General features: G+C 34.4%; 1 protein-coding gene across 3 annotated transcripts in view; it reads right to left on the reverse strand.

Moving 5' to 3' along the window:
- The window catches only part of LOC105060956 (UDP-rhamnose/UDP-galactose transporter 2), a 66393-nt gene that overhangs the window by 26220 nt on the left and 18410 nt on the right, over nucleotides 1–21763 (reverse strand). For 2 of the 3 annotated variants that reach the window (XM_073247604.1, XM_073247602.1), the window contains one exon: nucleotides 16706–17152. In XM_073247604.1, the coding sequence (XP_073103705.1) occupies nucleotides 16706–16727 (22 nt within the window). In that variant the 5' untranslated portion in view covers nucleotides 16728–17152. Of the gene's footprint in view, nucleotides 1–16705; nucleotides 17157–21763 lie in introns of those variants that run through there. The other variant, XM_073247603.1, reaches the window with a different exon arrangement.

The raw sequence follows: 21763 nt of genomic DNA on the forward strand, positions 1-21763 counted from the left end.
GCTAGAATACAAGACGTCGGAAACTCCGACCCTAGCTATCCCAAGCTAGAACACTTGTTTCTCGGGTACAAGCAAACCCAAAACACTCCGATTTCAGGTTCGGATCAACCTTTCCTTGTTTTGGAAATCCTCTAAAAACAAGAGCAAAAACTCACAAAGAGTAAGAATATTTAGAGCACAGATGAATACAATAACAGCTCCTTAAATGAGCAAATATAACAATAAAAGCTTTACTCAAATGAAGAACCCCTTTTTCAGATTTTCTCAAGATGAATGAACGGTTGAACGCTTGAGAAGAGGTTGATTGTTGATTGAAGATCTCTTGAAAGCTTTGAACGATCTCTAGATCAAGGTTGAAACGATAGGCGTGAAGAATTCTCTCCTTGAAAGATCTTCCTTTTCTCTTTCACAATCTCTCTGGTATATTGTGGATCCTCTCTCTTTTTCTCTATGGATATTTCATTGATCTCAGACTTTTTCTTGCAAATTTCGGATCCTCTCTTCTGTTCTTCTCTTTTTCTTCTTTTTCTCTTTTTTTTTTCACATTTGATTTCACGTTTGATCCGCTATTTAATCTGCAATTTTTTTCATCAAATTAAGCATTTTGTGGCATTAGAAGCAAGAGAAAACAATTTAGGCAGATAAAGAGCCGTTAGAGGATTTTTAGGAAGCATAAATGGCAATTAAAACGGGCAAAAAAATAGTCGTTGCTGATATTTCCCGTCACAGGGGTCGACTCATGAGTCGACTCATGCTTCAGGGGTCGACTCATAAGTCGACCTCTGTTGCAAAAACCAGAGAATGCTTTTCTGGAATTTTTTGGCTCAAATTAGCAGGGGTCGACTCATGAGTCGACTCATGCCTTGTGGGTCGACTCATGAGTCGACTCACAGGTCGTGCCAAGCCAGAAAACTAGCGTGCCAAGGAGAATTTTTGCGTGCCAATCAGCTCACAGTGCCATGAGTTGACTCATGAGTCGACTCATGCACTTCAAACCTTCATAACTTCAAAAATATAAGTCTAAACACAATGAAATTTTCACCAATAGATTTCAAATCATTTGTTCTACCAAATGGTACTATCAAATCAGGATTTTAGTGAAATTATGATTTTGCCCTTGAAGAGCATAAGGACTTTTTCATTTTAAAATATTGTATCCCTTCAATCTGCTTTGTAATCATCAAAATCAATCTAGGAGCAACAAGGACGAACTCATAATCAGATAAAAAATGACTTCTTTTTTCTACTTTTCTCTTCTCAAGAGAAAAATCAAGATCTACAGAAGAAGGCAAAAGATCAGACTCTTGTTCTTCCTTCTTGTCCAACTCTTGGACTAGATCTGAGGAGAGGAAGAGGAGAACTATCTATCTCATGCATTAAAAAAATAAATCTGATCAAATCTGATTTTTAATGTCCAACCATTGGATATCTATGGAAGAGAGGATGAAGGAGACATCTAACTCCTTGATACAAGAGAGAGATAAGGAGTTACCTGCAACAACCAACCTTTGATTGTTAGAAAGAAGGAAGAAGGGAGAAGGGGCGCCCCATCCAAAACCAACGCCCATGCTCTTGTACGCCCTCCTTGATCTCATGCCAAGCTTTTTGCACGCCATCCTTGGGGTATCTCATCTTGATGTTATCTGTTAGGGGAGGCGCCCCCTTATCCCTTTAATTTAAACCTAGGTTAGGGCTTTGTTTAGATAGAGTAGAACTCTATCTCTTAGTTGCCGCCCCACCTAATCCCTAAAAATTCTCCATGCCAACAAATCCCATGCCATCTCTTTTCTTCGTAGAAAATATGAGGTGCGAAGGCCCTTAGGACATGAGACTTTATGGGTATATCCTCCTCTTTGGATTAGGTCAAGGGCTGGTTCAAATCCTAGTGGAAGTTGGAGTCCAATTTAGATTGGATTAAGTCCAATCCCATTAGACTAATGAAATCCAATCCAAGTCAAATTCAAACCATATCTAATCAAATTGAATCTGATTTAAATTGACTGGGATCCTATCTCAATCAAACATTGCTAAAGATTAGGTCAAATCTAATCTAGATAGGTTTGGATCTAGTATCTATTAAATCTAATCCCATTGAATTAATGAAACTTAGTTTGAGTCAAACTTAAATCAAATCTAATAAAATTAAATCTAATTTAATTTGATTAGGATCCAATCTTAATATTTGATCAAATTAAATAATATATAATAATTATAATTTAGTCCTCCTATAACTTACTAACTCTTAGTAAGTCCTCAATATAATTTTCATATTTAAGTTCAAGCATCAATCAAATTGATAATTAAGATCATTTGTGATTTATAACTCAAAATCATGATTCAACGATCCGATCAATCAAGATCTCTTTTATATGTGACTCCATAGGTTCTATTCTGTCTGGTAGTGAAAAATATTTTGATCTCCATGAAAATATCATTGAAACTCCTTTCAATGGATTGAAACAATTCTAACTCATCAATTAAAAATTATTGATCATCAGAATAATTTTTGTTGATCCCATAATTCACTAGTAATGTCTAGCAGTATGTAGTGGTAATCCAATAGAACAGAAAGATGAACCTCTAGATGTAGTTACTGTATGATTCAGTTCATCTATCGTGAGTTTCGACAAGATACAGGTTATAAAAAACTTATCAACCCTATCATATGTTATATATAAGATTTAATCAGTTCGAGTTCAAATCATGAAATCTCATGGAAACCCATTTTCATAATTCACTATGCCGTGGCCACGATCTTATAAACTCAACTTCATAAATCACGTAGGACTACTTCTTAACTACTAACATCGATAGATTCCTTCTAAATGTACACCCTACTTTTATAGCGAACCCATTATAGTCAACATATACAGTGAGGATCCAAATGGCTAGGAGATCAAGTTTATGTACAGTCAAACTATAGCAATCTCACTGTAAGTAGTCGAGACACCGCAAGTTTAAGAATCACTCATACAACTACAGCATCGAGAATATCACTGACGAGTGAGTAGATATCCAAGTAATATTTTATATTGATCATGCTTAGTACCGTTATTCTCTAACAACCATCTGCACTCTCGCTCTAGTATTTCCACACTATAGACTCGAGACTCGTCTATCCTAAGAAAAGAGATTCGTACATTGATCGGATCAATCATCATCCCTATAATGATCCATCGATCGAGAGTAATTTAGAAATTAACCATCAATGACACATATCTCAAATTCTCAACTTTTGAGAATACGTGTCATATCTATTAATTTTTTGAAGGATTCATGGATACATACACTACATGAATAGAATTAACCATCCTTATTAATTAGGTTAAGTATAAAATTATGTCTTAGAAAGAATTAATATGTCGATCTGATTGGCTTTTAGGATATATATCTAATAATCTCTCACTTACACTAAAATCAATCTGCCACAAACTTAAGCTCTATCTTCTCCAAGATGTGCTTTGGTCCTGGCTGGCTAAATTGTTTAGTTAGTGGGCCCACCATATTTTCATGGGATCTACTTTGATTCTCGAAGTCTTACTTTTCGAAATAGTGGTGAATAATATTATTCTTATTATGCTAAGAATTCTGGTGAAATCGTAGCTCCTTAGCTAGAGCTATAGCACCTATGTTGCCATAGTACAGTGTTGTGTCATCTCATTATATTACATCGAGTTCTGCAACAATTCAGAATGCCTCCTTAGCTACCTTATAAGCAACGACATACTCGGCTTCTAAAATCTACAATAATCAGTTATTTAAAACTCTTATAATTTATCAAATCTCATTGCTTAAGGAAATACATCCTGATATAGACTCTATACCATCAACATCAAACATTAAGTCTGAATTGCAAATCCTTGTATCCTCAACTTTTCATCTCCTCCCAAAGATCATGAACATATTCTAAGTGCTTTTCAAGTACTTAGATATATTTTCCATAGCTATCCAATGCTCTCAGTCTGGATTCAACCGATATTTGCTTGTGACACTCACAGCAAGAATTATATCGGTTTGTGTGCATAGCATGACATACATGATGTTTTCTTTAGCCAAAGTATAAGAGATCTAGCTCATATGCTGTATCTTCTCAAATATGTTAGAACACATCTTCTTGGAGAGATTAGTCTCATGCCTAAAGGGTAGAAGCCCTTTTTGGAGTTTTCTATGCTAAACCCCTTCAACACCTCCTCTATGCACATCTTCTGTAAAAAGTCTAGCATCCCCTTAGATCTATCACATTGACCTAGATCTATCTCATAAATATTTATTGGATGCTTCCCAAGATCCTTCATGGAGAATTTATTTAGACAATCAAATTTTAAACTGATGTCAGCATAGGAACAACTTTCTTAATCAGGAGGATGTCATCCATATACAATACAAGGAATATGACAATACTCTTACTGACCCTTCTTATAAACACATATTTTCCTCAAAAAATATTTGATCACATCAAATTCATGTTCCTTATCTCCTATGAGAAATACTTTCTCTATATCCTCTGTCAAAATACCTAAGTATTTTTCAACAGGATCGGAGATTAAACTGGATCTATGAGATAAAAGAGGTGTTGGATGTATGTCCTAGAAGCCAATCTTAATTGACACATATTATATTTTTAGGATATATTTTTATACTTTATGGATATTTATATTACCATTCATATTTTATGTATCCAAAAATTATTTAAGAGATTAACAAGATGATAACACATATTCTCAAAGAATTGAAAATTTAAGACATGTGTCATTAATGGTTAATTCTTAAATTACTCCTGATCATAGGATCATCATGGAGATGGTGAATGATCCAAATAGATCAGTGCACGGATCGCTTCCTTCGGACAGATGGGTCTCGAGTCTGCGACGTAGTGACACTGGAGTGAGAGTGCAGATGATTGTTAGAGAACAACTAGCACTGAGCATGACCAACATGAAAAGTCACACGGATGTCTGCTCACTCGTTAGTGACTTTCTCGTTACTGTAGTTGTATGACTAATCCTTTGACCTGTGGTGCTACAGCTGCTCACAGTGAAGCTGCTGAAGTTTGACTAACATATAAATATGGATCTCAATGAGCTCTTGTAATGGATGTTAGCGATAGTTGGTCTACTGTAGGAGTAGGGTATACATCTAGATGGGATCTATCGATCCTAGCAGAAGAGAGTAGTCCTATGGAATTTATAAAGCTAAATTTTTAAGTCTATGGCTATAGCAGTGTGATTAATGAAAATTTTTTTTTACGAGAATCATACATAGACTCGAGCTGATTAAATCTATCATATGATCGATGATGAGGTTTGATGATTCATCCATAATCTACCATCTGATCGAGACTCATGATAGAGGGACTGTATTATACGTTAACTGCACCTAGAAGTTTATCACCTTTTATTCTGCTGGATTGTCACTGCATACTGCTAGGTGTCACTGGTGGATTGTGAGATCCACGAGCATCATCTTGATGATCGATGATCCTTGATGGACAGAGTTGGAACGGTTCCAACCTATTAAAAAGAGTTTCAATGATATTATGATAGGGATCACAATATATCTCATTATCAGATAGAATAGAACCTATGGGATCATACACAAAAGAGGCTTTTGACTGATCTGATGGTTGAATTATGATTATAAATTATGATAGGATTTGATTATCAATTTAATTGATGATTGATTCAATGCAAAAATTACAATCAAATAACTCGCTAAAGAGTTAATGAGTTATAGGAGGATTAATTAACAATAAGATTGCTTATTGGCTCAATTTGATTGAACAATGAAACTTGCATCAAATTTAATTAAATTAGATTTAATTTGACTTGATATGGAATTGATTTGATCAACCCTAATTGGGTTATAAGATAATCGAATTGGATTGGAGGATAATTTTTAATTGAATTAGGATTTGGGTTTGACTCAATTTCTAATTAGACTAGGATATATGAGTTTCTATTTGGACTAAAAATTTTTATCTTCTTGGGTGAACCAAATCCTAATTAGATTAAGATTAAATTTAGTTTGACTCAAGCACCAAGAAAGAGTCCAAAAGGACTAGGACTTATTTTCTAATTAGGTGACATCTAATCTAAATAGTTTGGACTCCAAATTAGATTTAAATTTTTATCTATTTAGACCTAATCAGATCTTAATATGATTAGGATTAATTAGGATTTAAATTAGTTTAAATCAGCCTTGTAAAAGAAGAATCCCATGTGAGTTAAAATTCCTCCTTTCATGCACCATAAAAGCCCCACACCCCACCCTTTTTTAGCGTGTAAGAACTCATAGAATTTCTCCATAACCATGAGATGTTTTAGCGTGAAAGAAGTTCACACCTTATTTTTCCATGTGACTTTTGGTGCAAAATCAGATTGGATGTGGCGGCATAAAAATCTAGAGTCCAAGGATGTTAGGACTCTTATCTCCTAACCCAACACCTTATCTCTTTGTCTATTTAAATGTGGGACTTTTGAGAGATGGTCTGACCTGATATGGATCAAGTTTTGACGCCAAAAGAAAGGGAGTTGTGCATAGAGAAAAGTCATGGTGAGAGGCACGGCGTGAAGGTCCTTCATGGCGTGAAGCTTGGTTCTTCATATCTCTTCTTTCTTACACAAAAAAGTTGGTTGTTAGGACATCTCCTCTCCTCTCTTTTAACCATATTTGGACATGGGTGTTTTCTCTCCTCTTTGTTCAAAAATTGGATAAAAATTCTTACATCTCTATTGTAGAGATTTGGTACATAAATTTTAGGAAGAAAAGAGAAGAAAAGATTCTTCTCATGATCTCTAGCATAGAGATCAACATTCTCTTGCTTTTTCTTCTTCTCTAAGATTGTCTTAAGAGAAAAAAAAATTTTAACCATCAAGATACGATCTCTGCAAGAGAGCTAAAACCCTAATGAGATCAAAAAGTTTCTGATCAGATTAGAGTCTCGTGTGAAAATTCGTAGAAGCCGGATGCTTGTGCGGCTACAAAAGACCTTCAGAAGATATCCATGATCATCAGTTCATGGTGAAGATCAATCCATGCCAAGATATATTCTCTATTTATTTTTTTTTATTTGATTTCTGTATCTGAATCCTATCTCATATATGATAATCCTATTTGTAGTTTTAAGATTGATCTTATGCATACTTAGATTAAATTAGATTTAATCTAAAAATTTTAAATTCTGCTGCATACTCATTTTGAAAAATTGTGCATGCATGAAATCGTAAAACTCCAACAGAAGGGACTACATGTACTAGCTCAATATGAATAGATTCTTTAAGTCCTATGATTCATTGCTCTTAAGATACTTTATTTTTTTTAGCTCAGTTTTCCTTCCGCTATCTACATCTTGGATAAATAATTTCTTCAAGAATATAGCATGTCAGATCACAATAATATTGTGATCTTTTGGAAGAAAAATAGTATTCCTAAAATCTTTTAGGATACCTCAAAATAAGTCTTATAGACCTAACCTCTAACTCATCTGCCTACTGTGTCTAGACATGGGTCGGACACCCTTAATCATGCCACATCTTATTTGGTGTGATATGAAAGACTTAGATGGAGCTCTATTCATTAAATGAAGCATATTCCTAAAAAAAATAAGGAAAAATCAGTAATGCTCATCATGGATCAGACTATATTGAATAGAGTCCTATTCCTGCTCTCGAAATCCCATCAAGTTGAATTGCACCAGGAAGAGTTCATTGCGAGACTATATTATATTTTTGAGGTAGGTTAGAAACTTTCATTAAGGCATACACCTCTTTGATCTCATCAAAGAACCTTAAGAATTTTTTAATTTACTTCTTTACTTCATATCTGAATTTTTAAACCTTTTAAAACTTTCAAATTTATATCTCACACATGTACCTATATCATGAACAGTCACTAATATAAGTAATGAAGTAAAGAGAATCATCCTTGACCCGCTCATCAAATGGGATGCATACATCAGAATGTATCAGGATAAATATATTAGTGGTTCTCACCCCATATCCTATAAAGGGTGGTTTGGCCATCTATCTTTGAAGGTAGAATCCATAAATCGAAAATGAATCGAGAGTCGATAAGCCTAGGAGCTCATATCTTTCTAATTTATGTATTTTATCCTCTCTGATATGGTCAAGCCTGAGGTGCCACATATACTGGGTTATCTCATCTATGGATCTCTCAGATCCTATAGCATTCATTATCTGCTCAGATACCAATATCGAACAGATCCAACATATCTTCTAAAGACATATTCTCTATTTTTTTTCTTTAGGTTCACAAGGTATACTAGAATCCTTCCTCTTAAACTCTTCAAGTCTTTAATCATTGTCAAACAATGATTATGAACTGATTGTCCTTTATTCAAATTCAGACAGTTTGATAAAATAGAGATATCCTGATTATCTCAACTTCTTGGAACTTAAAATCATTTTAGGTTCCTGAACTAGTCTTTATAACTTGATTGGTTAGTCAATTGGTTCTAAGTTTGTGAGGCTTAAAAGTCGATTTTTAATTCTATCAAAGAGTAGAGATTCTAGTTAAATATTTATACTTGATTTTAAATTTATTCTAAGAATTTTTAAAATAAATATACTCTCATTATTTTTTTGAATCCCTCACACTCCTAGGATGGAGAAATAAAAATTCTTCATGATTAAGATTTCTAGTGGATACTGCAGTCCCACCGACATACGTGCATCTCACCTGACAGATATTAGTAATACGCATATTGATAAGTGGACAGCTCTTATTCAATGCTTTTCGAAGCATGTTATAACGATTCGATCTCTAAGTCATGTGGGCTCACTTGATAGATATTGATCATACTTCTTAGTTAAGTCAGACCCACCATTCATCAACGAATACAAAATCATCATTAGCTCTCTCACCTGATAGATATTGAGCCCAACCCTATCTTACCCCGAAGCATCTAATGCTAATAGAGTGGTTGCGTATTTTTGATGTAACTAAACTACTATGACTAGTCGAGAACAATCAATATCAGTAGCATACCTGTATCTCTACAACGGTGAAAGATCGCTAGACTTAATATAAGTTCCAGAAGATTTAATTTCGATCTTTTTAATTTTAATTATTTATTTGCATCTGATATAAATTTATAATTAACATGGATCTACTTGAGAGATCCTTACTTGATTCACCAAGATCGAATCAAGACGCAATTGCAACATACGTGGTGAACTCAAATCTAAGCACCCAATAAGAAATATAATTGATCAAATTGATCAGATAAGTTCAAGATTGATGGGAGGCTCTCCGTACATATGCAACGGTTCTAATTAAATAACCATCATTCTATCTTTTGCCTTAGACATCAATCGATCAACCAGTTCAAATTAATTCAAACATCAATCGATCAACCAGTTCAAATTGATTCAACCCAATTGATTTCCATCATCAAGGATTGCAAATCGCTAATCAAATAATCATGCATTCATGATACAATCCTACTCCAAGGGTTTGGAGTGATTCTAAGTGTTCACTATACGTATCCATGAAAGACATGCGCATGACTATCATATAGTTCTTATGATTATCTCATAATCCTTGTGATTATTACATAATCTTTTATGTTCATGCTATAATTTCTTATGGTGTTATATCAATGTCTTTTCATCCTAGGATAACCATGCAATGTAATGACCTTTATTATGCCAGGATAATCTTGTGTCAGGATGAACTTAGATTGACTCAACTAATTTTATCTTATGTTCAATCAAATTATCCTAATTTGAATGCATCTAAATTATCATTGATCACATCAAGATAGATCTCTATCTATGAACATCATCTCATGCATGAACATGTAATAAAGATAAATTTATATCTAATAAAATTTACATCACATAAAAATTAGATTTAGAATGTTAGATGCATGAACATTAAGATAAAATTTATATATGAAAATTCTGATTAAGCAAGATATCACATGATTTTCACTAATCATTAATTTCAAATTTATCAATATAAGAAATTAAATTTTTAAATCTGAAAACTAATTTTTAGATCTAGAATACAATGCATAAATATAAATTAATCTGAATTTTAGATTTAAAAATAGCTTTTTAGATCTCAAAATCTATCACATGAATTTCAACCATTCAGATTTTAGATCTAAAAATAGATTTTTAGATCATAAATTTTATCTCTTTGATCATGAACATTCTTAATTTTATATCTAAAAATCAGATTTTCATATTTAAAATCATCTTCATGATCAATTAAAATTCAGACTTTCATATCAAAAAATAATTTTCAGATCTGATATCAAGATCTTAACCTTACATTAATGAGATGGCTCTGATACCACTGTTGGATATCAACACCACATAGCGATAGGTAAGCATGTAAAATTTTTAAAAATTTTAAATTCATACAGAGTACACAGCAAAAATAGAAATTTCTATATTACTTCAACATCATTCTAGGATAACCATTCAACATAACATTTTATCGTTAGTCAGGGCAACCTTATATCAGAATAATATTAAAATAATTTTTTAATTAGATCTAATCTAATCTAGCATGCATAAAAATCAAATCTCATAACCCAAACATCATCATATATGCAAGATAAAATCTAAAAAAAGGATCTGAATTTTATCTTTATATGGATAGATCTTCACTGTGATTCGATGATCTGAGGATATCTTCAAAGTCTCATTGTAGCCGCACAAGTATCCGACCTCTACGGATATCCATCGAGGCTGATATGATCAAGAGGTCTCGATCTCATTGGGATGCTAGTTTTCTTACAAAGATCACTCCCTGGACTGTCGAATCAATTTAAACTTTTAATTCTCTTCTCAAAAGAATTAAATAGATCTGTAGGAGGAACTCGAAATCAGATTAAATCAGATTTTTTTTTCTCTTCTCAAAAGAAAAAATCAAGATCTACAAAAGAAGGTAAGAAATCATATCTCTTATTTTCCTTCTTGTCCAATCTTTGGACTAGATATGAGGAGAAAAAGAGGAGAACTGTCCATCTCATGGATCAAGAAACTAAATTAGATCAAATCTAATTTTTAATGTCCAACCATTGGATATCAATGGAGGAGAGGATGAGGAAGACATATCCAACTCTTAGATACAAGAGAGAGATAGGGAGTTACCTACAACAACCAACCCTTGGTTGTTAGAAAGAAGGAAGAAGGGAGAAGGGGCATCCCATCCAAAACCAACGCCCATTGTCTCGTATGCCCTCCTTGATCTCATGCTCAGCTTTTTGCATGCCATCCTTGGGGCATCTCATCTAGATGTTACCTATTAGGGGAGGCACCCCCTTATCCCCTCAATTTAAACCTAGGTTAGTTAGGGCTTTGTTTAGATAGAGTGGAACTCTATCTCTTAAGTTGTCGCCCCACCTAATCCCTAAAAATTCTCCATGCCAACAAATCCCACTCCATCTCTTTTCTTTATAGAAACTATGAGGCGTGAAGGCCCTTGGTGAGTGAGACTTTATGGGTATATCCTCCTCTTTGGATTAGGTCAAGGGCTAGTTCAAATCCTAATGGAAGTTGGAGTCCAATTGAGATTGGGTCCAGTCCAATCCAATTAGACTAATAAAATCTAATCTAAGTCAAATTTAAATCATATCTAATCAAATTAAATCTGATTTAAATTGACTAGGATTCTATACCAATCAAATATTACTAAAGGTTAGATCAAACCTAATCTAGATATGTTTGGGTCTGGTATCTATTAAATCTAATCCCATTAGATTAATGAAACTTAGTTTGAGCCAAACTCAAATCAAATCTAATCAAATTAAATTCGATTTAATTTGATTAGGACCTAATCTTAATATTTGATCAAATCAAATAATATACAATAATTATAATTTCATCCTCTTATAATTTACTAACTCTTAGTAAATTCTCAATATAACTTTTACATTTAAGTTTAATCATCAATCAAATTGATAATTAAGATCACTTACAATTTATGATTCAAAATTATGATTCAATAATCTGATCAATCAAGATCTCTTTTATGTGTGATCCCATAAATTCTATTCTATCTGATAGTAAGAAATATTTTGATATCTATCAAAATATTATTGAAACTTCTTTCAATAGATTGAAATAATTTTAACTCATCAATCGAGAATTATTGACTATCAAAATAATTCTTATTGATCCCATAATTTACTAGTGATGTCTAGTAGCATATAATGGCAACCCAACAGAATAGAAGGATGAACTTCTGGATGTACTTACCGTATGATTCAGTTCTTCTATCATAAGTCCCGATAAGATGGAGGTTATGAAAAATTCGTCAAACCTTATCGTATATCATATGTAAGATTTAATCAGTTTGAGTTCAAATCATGAAATCTCATGTCAATCCTTTTTCATAATTCACTATGCTGTGGCCACGGTCTTATGATTTGACTTCATAAATCACATAGGACTACTTCTTAACTATTAAAATTGATAGATCTCTTCTAAGTATGTGCCTTACTCCTACAGCGAACCTATTGTAACCAACATATATAGTGAGGATCTAAATAGCTAGGAGATCAAGTTTATGTACAGTCAAACTGTAGCAACCTCACTGTGAGTAGCCGAGGCACCACAGATCTAAGAACCACTCACATAACTACAATATCGAGAATTTACTGATGAGTGAGTAGACATCTAAGTGACTTTTCATATTGATCGTGCTCAGTACTATTACTCTCTAATAGCCACCTGCACTCTCGCTCTAGTATCCTCACACTGTAGACTCGAGACTCGTATATTCTAAGAGAAAAGATCCATGCACTGATCGGATCAATCACCATCTTCGTGATGATCCAACGATCGAGATCAATTTAGAAATTAACCATCAACAACACATGTCTCAAATTTTTAACTCTTGAGAATATGTGTCATCATCTATTAATTTTTTGGATGATTCATAGATGCATATACTACATGAATGGAATTAACTGTCTTTATTAATTAGGTCAAGTATAAAATTATATCCTAAAAAAAATTAATGTGTCGGTCTGATTGACTTGTAGGATATACATCTAACATAAAGAGCCAAAGATAATGATGCCTAGTAGAATATATTTCATAGCCCCTTGCTGCTCCAAGAAAAGCCATTTTCATGGTCTTTATAAAGAATGATGTCATGCACACACATCCATGGCAATAGTAATATGAGCAACTCCATACCCCACATTGGTAACAGTAACATGGCAAGGGATATACCAGTATATCCATACCCCACATTGGCCACAATGTTTAGCAATAATGATGCATCACCACTGCCTAACAAGGATATATAATAACTCTTTTAGAAGAAGGATTTGAAGAACTAACCTTCTAATCTTTTTGTAAACTAGAGCCTCAAAGCTTCTAGGGTAAATCTGCATTAGATAACCACATGAAAAAATGGCATGATAATAAAAGATAGTAGGTGTGTCTAAGACTTGTCTTACCTTCCAAAACATCTAAAGAGAATGCTATAAGAATAGCATGAGTACTGAAGACCATGAGGAGGATGCACAAATCTCGAGCATTTATATCATCAATTGGAGGTTTGTAGGCAAGCCTACTTCCAACTAGGCTTGTAATTCTTGTCCAATGTCCCTGGATGAAGGTAAACCGAAGAAGATATGATATTATATAGTACAAAGAACTATAGCTAACAAGATACTTTAGTAATTTAAAAAAGTTAATAAACCAGTGTTATCTTATATAGGAATTAGGGCTGTCAAAATGGGCTTGGCCCATAGGGCCGGCCCTATCCAACCCTCGAAATGGGATGGGTTAGGCTGTCATACGAGTAACCCAAATAACAATCGGGCCTGTTTGGCCCACCCCACATCAGCCCAAGGACAAACATGGGTTGGGCCGGACCAGCCTAGGTGGGCCATGAAAATTTAAAAAAATAAAAAAAAATTATTACTATTAGGTTTTATAATTTATACTTTTATTAGGAGGCTGGGATGGTGGGAGTGGGACCTACGTTTTTTAATTTGATTCTCAAATCTTGACCGCTGCCCACATCACCGGCTGTCACCACCGCCCCGCTGCCCCCACATGCCGCAGGACGATCGCCTCCTCATCAGCAAGATGATCGCCTCTGTCGAGCAGCAGGACGTCAAGCCCCTCCTCTTTCGGGCCCCTCCTCCTTTCCATCGATCGATGCCCCTCCTTTTCGATTGCTGATCGGACGATCCCCTTCCTCCTTCGGGCCCCTCCTCCTTTCCATCGATCGACACCCGTCCTCCTTTCTAATCGCTGCCGACCGACGGATGATCGATGCCGTCGATCGGATGATTCCCCTCCTCCTCCAGGCCCCTCCTCCTTTCCGTCGATCGATGCCCCTCCTTTCCGACTGCTAACCGGATGATCCCCCTCCTCCTCCGGGCCCATCATCCTTTCCATCGATCGACGCCCCTCCTTTCCGATCGTTGCCGATCGACGGACGACCGACGTCGCCGATCGGATGATTCCCCTCCTCCTCCTCGATCTCTCTCCCTCTCAATAGTCGCCAGTTGGTATCTCTCTCCCTAACTCTCTTTAGTCTATAAGCCGGATGTTAAATTAAATTAATTGATATTAAGTTATTCGAGATTCAAGGCCTATGGGCTGGCCCAGCCTGGCCCACGGTCCTTAAAGGGCTAGACTGGGCCAGCAATATTACGTCCTATTTTTTGAATGGGCCTAGCCCAACCCAGCCCATCAAATTTTAAGCCCTTATGGGCCGAGCTAGCCCATTTTGACGGTACTAGTAGGAATGGGAACAACATCCCTTTCAATTTACTCTTCACGTATACTAGCCATTCACTTGAAAGTAAAATTGAGGATAAGATGAATATTGACTAATCTATCTGGATAACATCATGTAAAATGATTGGGAGCCTCTCGCTTTTTTTAAATGAAATTATACAAGTGAAAAAAAATAACTCTTTTAATGATCTGTCCTTACTATACATTTCTTTGCATAAATTTAGCATCTAAGCCTAAAAATTTCTCCTTGTATGCTCCTAGTCTTCTATGGATGAATCTTAGGGATGGCAAAATTAACCCGACCCAATGGGTATGCACCTTATCCAAACCCGATCAAATCCGAAAGATAGGATTTGGTCGGGTTTGAGTTCAGATTTGAGAAAAATTTGAAAATTGTAGCACGGATATGGGTAGGATATGGATAGTACTGTTTTCTATCCAAACTCGAATCCGAACCCGACCCAAACTTACGGGTATGGGTAATACCCGAACCCATACCCAAATGTGTGTGTGTATATATATAGAGAGAGAGATGGTCTCTCTCTCTCTTTATATATATATATATAGACACACACACACATATATACATATATATACACACATATATATACATATATACACATATATATACATATATATACATATATATATATATATATGATCTATCTTTATATATAAATATTCAATTTATAGTTAATATGATAATTATATTAGTTTCATCAATTATTGAATTATATTTATATATTTTTTCTTCATTCTCATTATCTTTTAGTATCTCAAGCTTCTTTTTCACTTAATATTTTTTATTATAGAATAAGATAATTAATATTTTTGTATCTTAAAAATATTATAATTTTAAATTTTTTATCTTTTTGAACAAGTCCTAATAGAGGCAGTCTTATTTTATTTAAAAATAATACCCTTCCATCTTTATAAAATGAGAAATATAAACTTATTCAAAATATCAATAATAATAATAATAATTATTATTTTTTCTCTTTTCTTTATTATGATTTTGTCTTCAAATAGATAATTTCAATTCATCCCATAATAGTGATTCATCTTTAATTCATCCCATAAAAATTAAATTTAAAATAAAAAAAATACATCAAGTGTATGTCAACCAAGCCAATAAAGTAATTGAATCTAATAAATAACTATTTCTATACTATATACTTATTAATATATATTTTATAATAAAAATAATTAGTAGCTTTAGTTCTAAAGTAAAAAATTAAAAGTAAAATATTCTCATCATATATTGCAGCTAAGTGTATAATAAGTAACTAATATAAGATTTATAAGTGTATATGTGTATTCAATATTTTTATTACATAAGTGTATAATAAGTATTACATTAACTATAGTAATTTCAATATAGTGAATTTTAATATAATAAATAAGTAACATAAGTGTATTCAATATTGTTATTATATAAGTGTTACATAAATTATAGTAATTTCAATATAGTGAATTTTAATATAATAAATGACTCATATAAGTATATAATAAATATATTTGATATTGTTATTATATAAATATATAATAAGTGTTACATAAACCATAGTAATTTCAATTATAAGTATTACATAAACTATAGTTTTTATTTTTATAATATAAATGTATAATAAGTACAAAGTGTTACATTAAATTATAGTAATTTCATAAAATAATTTTAGTAAGCAAATCATTAACCAACTAATGTCTTTTGTCCAAATTCAATTAGAAATAAACTCAAAATTATATTATCTATTAGTATTCTAATATCTAAATTTAATTAGAATAAACTCAAAATTATTAATTATAATATCTAAACTCTAAATTAATGAATTATCATATATATTTTTTTGATAAAATAAATTATAATATATTAAAATACCCTAACTACCAGTAATCCTAAACCTAAATCTCTAATTTTGTTGCTTCTGCCTTTTGAATCTAGAGAGTGGAGATTGGATCGCCACCTCGTCGTGCCCGTCCAGCCATGCCGCCGCCCTTGTTAGCTCGGGTCCAGCCCTATCGGCTTGCCTCGCATCAAGCTCCAAAGCCTGCTCACCATGGCCACCTCACGTCTTGCTCACAGTCACCGCCACTCCGCCGCCCTTGCTCACCACCTTGCATGAAGCCCCGCAGCTGCATCTTCATCGCCTCGCATCCAGCCCTGCCATCCCTGCTTGCCTCACATCAAGCCCTATAGGCCCTGCTCGTTGCCACTCCATCACCTCGCGTGAAGCCGTACAACCATGCTATCCCTACTCACCGCCTCTGTCCAGCCCCGCTGCCCTAGCTCGCCTCGCGTCCAGCCCCGTAGGCCCTGCTCGCCACCACTTTGCCACCTCTGCTCGTCACCTCGCATGAAGCCTCGCAGCTGCACCACCCCTGCTCGCCACCTTGGGTCCAGTCTTGCCACCCTTGCTCCGAAACACAGGAAAATAGAAAAGGTGAAAAAAAACTTGTTAGGATGAAGGAGATGCTATCCAGTTTTTATTTTATTCTATTTTTATTATGATTATGACACTTTACATATGATAATTTGAAAGAAAAATAAAAAATTATTAAAGTTACCAACTCTCTATTTCATTGATAGGTACTCCATAGATATTACCAATCCTCCTGAATTAGTATTAAAAAATTATATTCTGATCTTTTACTATCTGCATATCTTTAAAGCTGCATAGGTGTATAAAATACTATAAATTTATGGAATGGTTGATTATTTATGTTTTATGCATAATTTTTCTCATGACAATTTATTAATGACGTTGGAAGAAATATTTAGCTCTCATGATCCCAAAAATGGAGGTTCTTCTTAAGAATTAGAGGAAGGATCTAATCCTTCAATACCGTAAGAAACTTTCACTTTTAGTATAATCTTACATCTACATCGAATGCCGTAGGTGTTTCATTTGAACCGATTTCTGTGGCAGATGCACATGACTCAATTGTAGAGCATGGAAAGCGAAGAAGTGTGGTTTGGAGTCACTTTACAAAGAAAAAAATCAATAGAGTGGACAAAGTAGAATGCAATCATTGTCATAAGTTGCATGGGAGATCTTCGAAGTATGAAACAAATCATTTACATCAACACATAAAATCGTCCAAAAAGAAGCACAAAGGATATAAGACAAATGCTGTAAAGTATGGATGTTAAAGGGGACATAGTTAATCATGCTTTTGATCAAGCAAATGCAAGGAGAGATTTGGCTTCTATGATCATAGTACATGAATATCCTCTTTCGATGGTGGATCATGATTTGTTTAGAAAATTTTTTAATATACTTCAACCACTTTTCAAGTGTCCATCTCGCAACACTATAAAAACTGATATTTTTAAGACCTATGACTTTGAAAGAAATAAGATGATGAAGATCTTAGAGAATAATGATAGTAGAATTACCATAACAACGGATATGTGGATAGCTTCAACCCAAAAGAAAGAATTTATGACCGTCACAGCACATTTTATTAATAACTCGTAGACTTTACAAAGCCAACTTTTGAGATATCGAACTCTTTAATGCTTTACTATTATATAATATTTTATACTTGTGTAATTATTTTTTGATTATAAATTATTAAATTTTTTATAGGTTTATCTATGTGGCTTGTCTGCATACTAGTGATGTTCTTACTAAGATTTTGGTTGATTGTTTGTTGAATTGAAATGTGGATATAAAGTTGTCAACTATTATTTTGGATAACTATTCAATGAATGATGCTTTGATTAGTATTGTGAAAGATAAATTATAAGTTGATTACTTGTTGCAATCTGGTTTCATATTGCACATGCATTGTTGTGCCTATATTTTGAATTTTATTGTCAAAGATGGTTTGGATGTGATAAAAGATAGTCTTGAAAGTATAAGTGATAGTAAAGCATATTGGACCATAACTTCTAAAAAAGTGGCAAAGTTTGAAGAAACTATTAAATAATTATGAATTTTTTTTAGTAAGATATTATGTTTGGATTGTCCAATAAAGTGGAACTCCACTTATCTGATACTTCAAACTGTTATTCAATATAAGGATGTTTTTAATCGATTGAGACAATGTGAATCTCAATATAAGTATTCACTTAGTGAGAGTGATTGGGAGTTTGCTAAACAAATTTGTAAAAAATTGAAGTTTTTTTACACTATTACTGAGTTATTTTCGAAGACAAACTATATAACATCTCACCCTTGAAATTGGACAAGCGTGCTACATCCCATCCTTAAGAAAGGCGAAGAAAAAAACTTAACTAGAAACCTAGTCACAATTAATTCAATAAATCTTTAAATCTGCTAACATGAATATTATAAATTTAGCTCAACATTTTATCAAAATATCTCCTAGGATTTTATTCATTATATTGTGCTCTGTACAAACTGTTCAAGGATAACATTCACATAACATCTCCTGGTTCTCATTACTCAAACTATACCTTATACATGCTATTCAACAGTAAGACATGCTTAGCACTTTCTGATTTAAACATCTCAAACACATAACCTTCCCAATATGCTCTCTTCTCACTAGCTAACATGACCTGCATAAACATCTCAGAAATAATACTTTTTTCAATTCAACTAATATGGCTCACAAATACATCTCAAAATATATCTCCACGCTAGCTGATATGACTCACAATCAACTCCATGGTTTCATTTCTCAAACTAGGCTTTATACTGCTCAAGAGTAAAACACATATATAACATATTCTGGCTTAAACCAATTAACACATAATTATGTTACATCTCCATCTATTTCTCTTACAAGCTAACATGCTTCGCATAAACATCTCATGAAATATTCTTATCTCTAGCTTGTATAGCTCACATAAACATCTTAGGGGGCGTTTGGTGTTGGGAATAGTGTCCCAAAGCCAATCGTCAGCCTGTTGACGGTTGTGCTCCTTTTTGTATTAGTACATGAATTATAAATAAATAAAAGTTATTTTGATATTTTTTTTCATCATAAATGTTTCATCTTCTAATGAACTCCTGTGTTGTGGTGAAGTCCTTAGGACTATTTAGACTCGACAAAGGAGGATTTGTCGCTTAGTCCTTAAACATGTTCGCGACCAAATGATACGTTGTTACCAAGGACGACAATGTTTATCGAGCATAGGTCGTTGTGTGCCATATGGGTTGGTTGTCCTCATAACCAAAGAGTGTGGAGACACTGGTATGGCATACAGGTGAGATGTAATGGTACATCTGCACTGAACGTGACCAACTCCGGAGCTATTTCTGCTGTCAAGATTTGCTCCGATGGGATATGGGTATAAATGTCCCTCCGACCTGAGACCGCCACGGTGACTTGCAAGCAACTCACTGCACTTAGGCACTGGACTACCTGAATTTCTAATTCAGTGACGAAAGACTGCTGGGTATAGTCAAGTACTTGACTTGTCGGTGCGTGTGTCAAGATGGGATTGACCACTCCAGTTTAGGAGCTGTGTACAGTCGTATTTCAATTTAGCAAAACCTTGGCCAGGGTAGTCCTAGTGAGGAGTCACAGGACTAATTGAGTTGAGCATGATTCGGATGATATCATCAGGGTTGACAGTTTAACCCTGAGTCGTCCTAAACACAGGGGTCAAAAGGGATGAATTATACGGTAACCATATTCACGTAGGTTCTGAATGTTGCGATTGCGATTATTCGACCTATCCGGTCGTCGGATATCATTACTAGATGGTCACTTCGATTAGTACAGGAATTAGTTCCTGTGCTACCGGTTTAGGTTCGAACCTGTGGGGTCACACACATTAGAGGTTCCTTTCTGATCTGATGGCTGATTATGAGTCTTATCTATTTGGGACTCTATGATTGAGAATTAGGATTCTCTAATCATGAGTTCCACACATTTTGGGTACCGGGGTCAAAATTTTGAATTTCAAATTTTGAATTTGAAATTTGAACTCTTTGATCAGGGTTTCATATCGATGGTCTCTAATGCCTGATTGCCCATCGGATTTGGACTCAATATTTATGAGAGATTTAATTAGTAATTTAATCACTAATTAACTCAATTTGATTGAGTAATTATTTTTGGATCAAGTCCAAATTGAATTGGATTCAGTTTGGATTGACCCGATTAGGTTAAATGTTGACCTAATCGCTAAGGTGGTTTAGTCCCTGATTTGATCAGGGGTTAGGTTTAGTTAATTCCAGATTTGATTAGGATTTTATTGAGCCTAATTAAGCCTAATTATGTTGGATTTAATCTGGTCTAATTGTGCTTAACCTATTTTAAACTAGGTTGGCTCAATTTGAATCAAACCACCTTATTTTAAATTCCCTGCGACACCCAACTTCCTTGCACCCATTTGTATTCACGAGAAAAAACTTCTCGTGAAATTTTTCTCACGCAAAACCCTTCCCCACGCCCTCATTTGTGCGCCATATGGATGGATAAAATAATTAGTTAGCCATTCAAATTCAAAGCATATTTGAATTTGAATGGATAACTTATCACTTGCCCTTTCATCCTTATCCATTTTGTGCGCCACATTACTTACACGAGAAAAGGTTTCTCGTGAAATATTTTCCATGCACAAAGAGCCACGCCCCTTCTCTTCTCACGTCTAAAAGGATAGGGATAAGTTGGTTTTCGTTTGAATTCAAATTTGATTTGAATTCAAATGTGTAACCTCTTGTCTTTATCCTCTCACGCGGATAAGACACGTTCGACGTTGTTTTAAAAAGAGGAGAAAGGTGGGACGTGCGTAAAAATTTTAGGAGAGAAATTTTGGGGTGTGAGAAAGGCTTCTGCACAAGGTGAAGGTCCAAAACCTTCCGAGAGAAAAAGAAAGAAAAGAGAAAAAATTGGGTGCAGGGTTTTTGGTGTGTACCCTAGGGTTTCTACCTAGGGTTCGGGAAGTGAGATTGGTGTGCCACGAGTGTCGTGAGTCCACCAAATTTTAGGAAGAGATCCATCAGCCTCTCAAGCAACTGTGCAGATGATCTGGAGCCTCTGAGAAGTCGGCACACATCGATCAAAGGAGTTCGATCAACATCTGCCATCAAAAGGGTGAA

This window comes from Elaeis guineensis, chromosome 13 (genome assembly GCF_000442705.2).
Source record: "Elaeis guineensis isolate ETL-2024a chromosome 13, EG11, whole genome shotgun sequence".
Classification (NCBI taxonomy): Eukaryota; Viridiplantae; Streptophyta; class Magnoliopsida; order Arecales; family Arecaceae; genus Elaeis; species Elaeis guineensis.